The 4,034-nt window shown below is 39.4% G+C and overlaps 1 protein-coding gene across 1 annotated transcript; it reads left to right on the plus strand.

The window, feature by feature from the left end:
* The first annotated feature begins 314 nt into the window (after nt 1-314).
* On the plus strand, nt 315-1,449 carry Taar1 (trace amine associated receptor 1). Its single transcript, XM_051175603.1, has one exon. The coding sequence runs from the start codon at nt 406-408 to the stop codon at nt 1,399-1,401; it is 996 nt and encodes a 331-aa protein (XP_051031560.1). The 5' UTR covers nt 315-405; the 3' UTR covers nt 1,402-1,449.
* The last annotated feature ends 2,585 nt before the right edge of the window (nt 1,450-4,034 follow it).

The raw sequence follows: 4,034 nt of genomic DNA on the forward strand, positions 1-4,034 counted from the left end.
GACTGTTTCCATTGATTGACCCAAAACAAACACCATTTGGTTTTCTCTAGCTTTTAGACGTGGAGGTTTTATGTGCCATTTTTTTTTTCATTCCAAGTTTTATATTTTAACACAATGCCCAGCTCCAACTGGGTATTACACATGTTTTGAAGTATTAAACCTTGGGAAAAAATTCAAAGCAGATATTCTTCAGCAAGAACATGGAAATATGGTATAAAAGGATTGAGTTAGCTGCTGATCACTTAGTCATTTCTCTTATTCTTTTTGCTCCTCCCAGGTTTCTAGGACATGTATATGGCCATAAAAAATGGAAGGAGATGGAACTCTAACCTGACTATGGATTCTGGAGAAAGATTGCTCAACAGCTTAAGGGAAAAACCAGCGTCTGTATAGTTCTCTGCAGTGATGCGTCGTTGCCAGGATATTAACATTTCCCACATGAACAGCAACTGGTCAAGGGACATTAGTGCTCCCCTGTATAGCTTAATGTCACTCATAATTATAGCCACACTGGTTGGCAATTTAATAGTAGTAATTTCTATATCCCATTTCAAGCAACTTCATACACCCACAAATTGGCTCCTTCATTCTATGGCCACTGTGGACTTTCTGCTGGGCTTCCTGGTGATGCCTTACAGCATGGTGAGGACAGTTGAGCATTGTTGGTATTTTGGAGAAATTTTCTGTAAAGTTCACACTAGCACCGATATTATGCTGAGCTCGGCATCCATTTTCCACTTATCCTTCATTTCCATCGACCGCTACTACGCTGTGTTCGACCCATTGAGATACAAAGCCAAGATGAATATCTTGACTATTTTTGTGATGATCCTCATTAGCTGGAGTGTTCCTGCTATTTTTGCATTTGGAATGATCTTCCTGGAGCTGAACATCAAAGGAGTTGAAGAGCTGTATCACAAACAGGCTGGCTGCCTGGGTGGCTGTTCTGCCTTCTTTAGCAAAGTCTCTGGGGTACTAGTCTTCATGACCTTTTTCTATATACCTGCATCTGTCATGTTATTTGTTTACTACAGAATATATTTCTTAGCTAAAGGACAAGCAAGGTCAATTCATGACACAAATCTTCAAATTGGACTGGGAGAGAAACACAGAATTCCACAAAGCAAAGAAACAAAAGCTGCAAAGACTTTAGGGATCGTGATGGGTGTTTTCCTCATATGCTGGTGCCCTTTCTTTTTTTGCATGGTCCTGGATCCTTTCCTGGGCTATGCTATCCCTCCCACTTTGATTGATGCACTGAGTTGGTTTGGGTACCTGAATTCTGCCTTCAACCCAGTAGTTTATGCCTTTTTCTATCCCTGGTTCAGAAGAGCACTGAAGATGATTCTCTTTGGCAAGATTTTCCAAAAAGATTCATCTAGGTCTAAGTTATTTTTCTAATGCAATCCACAAAACCATTATATATTTTACTGTTTTGGAAAAGAGTTGGTGATTATATTTATGAAAATAGTGAACTAACCATAGGCACTAGGTACATGGGTTTATAAAATCAGTTAAGATATGCATGATGAGTTTAACTTTAATGTTTGTATATAACCTGGTATTTGGCACAGAATAGATGTAGACTTTGACATTATTGTTATGCAGGTTTAACTATGGTAAGTGCAGTATTAAAGACTTACATGTGAAAGAATTATTCCTGCCTTTAGATGACTTTCTGTGAGTTGACAGCAGAAATTTATTCATCCTGCAATTTAATCACAAGGCTGAATTTAGGGTACAAATTAGAAGGAATTTGATATATATATATATGGAAACGGGAAGGAATAGTGGTTTCTAATAAGATACATTAATAGGAAGTCAGGAAATATTAAAAATGATATACATTTATTTGCAATTAAGGTATTTCTCAAAGAGATTTTACAGAATTAGTTTCAAGTTAAGTGTCACTGAAGATTTGGATTTATTTAATAATAGGGATATCTTCATGACCAAATTAAAGAAAGGTAGCCAATTAAAAAAAATAACTAGCTGGGCAGTGGTGGCTCAAGCCTTTAATCCCAGCACTTCAGAGGCAGAGGAAGGTGTATCTTTGTGAGTTCAAGGCCAGACTGAGCGAGTTCCATTATAAAGCCTCTATAAACCCTGTCTCGAAAAACCAAATAAATTAGATTCCACTGTCTGTTTATACATCTGAAGATCTCGTAAGGAAGTATTAAAGCCATCTCCAGACACAGTGGTGCACATCTGTAATCTCAGTACTGGACAGGTAAAGGCAGAAGGATTGCCACTTATCAAAGACCAGCCTGGCAAACATAACCAATTCCAGGCCAGGCAGGATTACGGACTAAGACCCTGTCTCAAAACAAACAAACCAGTCACAACTACAGAATCCTTCCATCTGTTATAGTTCATTTCAAGGTTATCTTATCTTACTGATTTGGCTAGATTTTGCTCTAACACACTTTTAAAAACAGTATACCTGGCCTTTGAAGATAATATGCTTGTGTGTGTGTGTGTGTGTGTGTGTGTGTGTGTGTGTGTGTGTGTATGTGTGTGTGTGTGCGCGCGCGTAATACAAGGGTTTTATTTATTTATTTTTAAAACGTTTATATTTTTTCTTATTTTACGTATCCATCCCAGTTCCCTCTCCCTCCCATCCTCCCATGCTCCCCCCACCCTCCCATTCCACATCTACTCCACAGGGAGGGTGAGGCCTCCAGGAATGATCACCAAAATCTGTCATTTGGGGTGGGGCCTAGGTCCTCCCTCATGTCTTTAGGCTAAGGGAGTATCCCTCCATGGGGAATGTGCTCCTGAAATCCTTTCATGCACCAGGGATACATCCTGGTTCCACTGTCAGAGGTCCCTTAGACTGCCCAGTCCTCCTAACTAACACCCACATTCAGGGGGTCTGGGTGGGTCCTATGCTGGTTTTCCAGTTATCAGACTGGGGTCCATGAGCTCTCCTTTGTTCAGGTCAGCTGTTCCTGTGAGTTTCTGTTGCCTGGTCTTGATCCCTTTGCTCATCACTCCTCCCTCTCTGCAACTGGATTCCAGGAGTTGGGCTCAGTGTTTAGCTGTGGATCTCTGCTTTTGCTCCCATCAGCTACAGGGTGAAGGCTCTAGGATGGCATATAAGGTAGTCATCAATCTCATTATTTAAGGTAGCCTCTCCACTATTGATTAGATTGTTAGTTGAGGTCATTCTTGTAGATCTCTGGACATTTCCCTAGTGCCAGATTTCTCTTCTAATCTATAATAGCTCCCTCTATTATGTTATTATCTCTTTTCTTGTTCTCTTTTATTTCTCCCCTGACTCAATCTTCCTGCTCCCTTGTGTTCTCCTCTTTCCTCTTCTTCTCCCCTTCTCTTTTTCCTAACTTCCTCTCCACTCACTGCCCCCCCAATATGCTCAGGAGATCTTGTTCCTTTCCCCTTCTGTGGGGGGGGCATGTATGTCTCTCTTAGGGTCCTCCTTACTTCCTAGCTTTTCTGGTGGTGTGGACTGTATCCTTTGCTCTATGTCTAAAATCCATATATGAGTGAGTACATACCATGTTCATCTTTTTGTGATTGGGTTACCTTACTCAGGATGGTTTCTTCTAGTCTCATCCATTTGCTTGCGAATTTCAAGATTCCATTGCCCCCCCCCCACTAAGTAATTAATACTCCATTGTGTAAATGTACCACTTTTTTTTTTTTTTTAAATCAGTTCTTCAGTTGAGAGGTATCTAGGTTGTTTCCAGGTTCTAGCTATTACAAATAATGTGAAGACAGTATGTTATAATACAGTTGCCCTATTCAGTGTAAAACATTATTTTGAATTCCAACCCCCATGAGACTAGTTTACTAAATTTGAAAAAGGAAACAAAATATTTTTGAGGAATTTTCTATACTTTACAGTGAGTTTCTGTTATTTTCATTATTTATTCCAAGTTGTCCCTCAAAGGTTATTTCTAGATATTGGATGAATATTTTAAAAACTATTGATTTACATGAGGTGAAAGGCTCAAGGATCCATAAATAACTGTCTGAATTTATGTGCAGTCATGTAGATATGTGATTAAAAA

Source organism: Phodopus roborovskii, unplaced genomic scaffold (assembly GCF_943737965.1).
Source record: "Phodopus roborovskii unplaced genomic scaffold, PHOROB, whole genome shotgun sequence".
Taxonomy (NCBI): Eukaryota; Metazoa; Chordata; class Mammalia; order Rodentia; family Cricetidae; genus Phodopus; species Phodopus roborovskii.

Bases quoted from the DNA above. Each gene is read 5' to 3' on its own strand.
- Taar1 (XM_051175603.1), top strand. From the start codon at position 406: ATGCGTCGTTGCCAGGATATTAACATTTCCCACATGAACAGCAACTGG.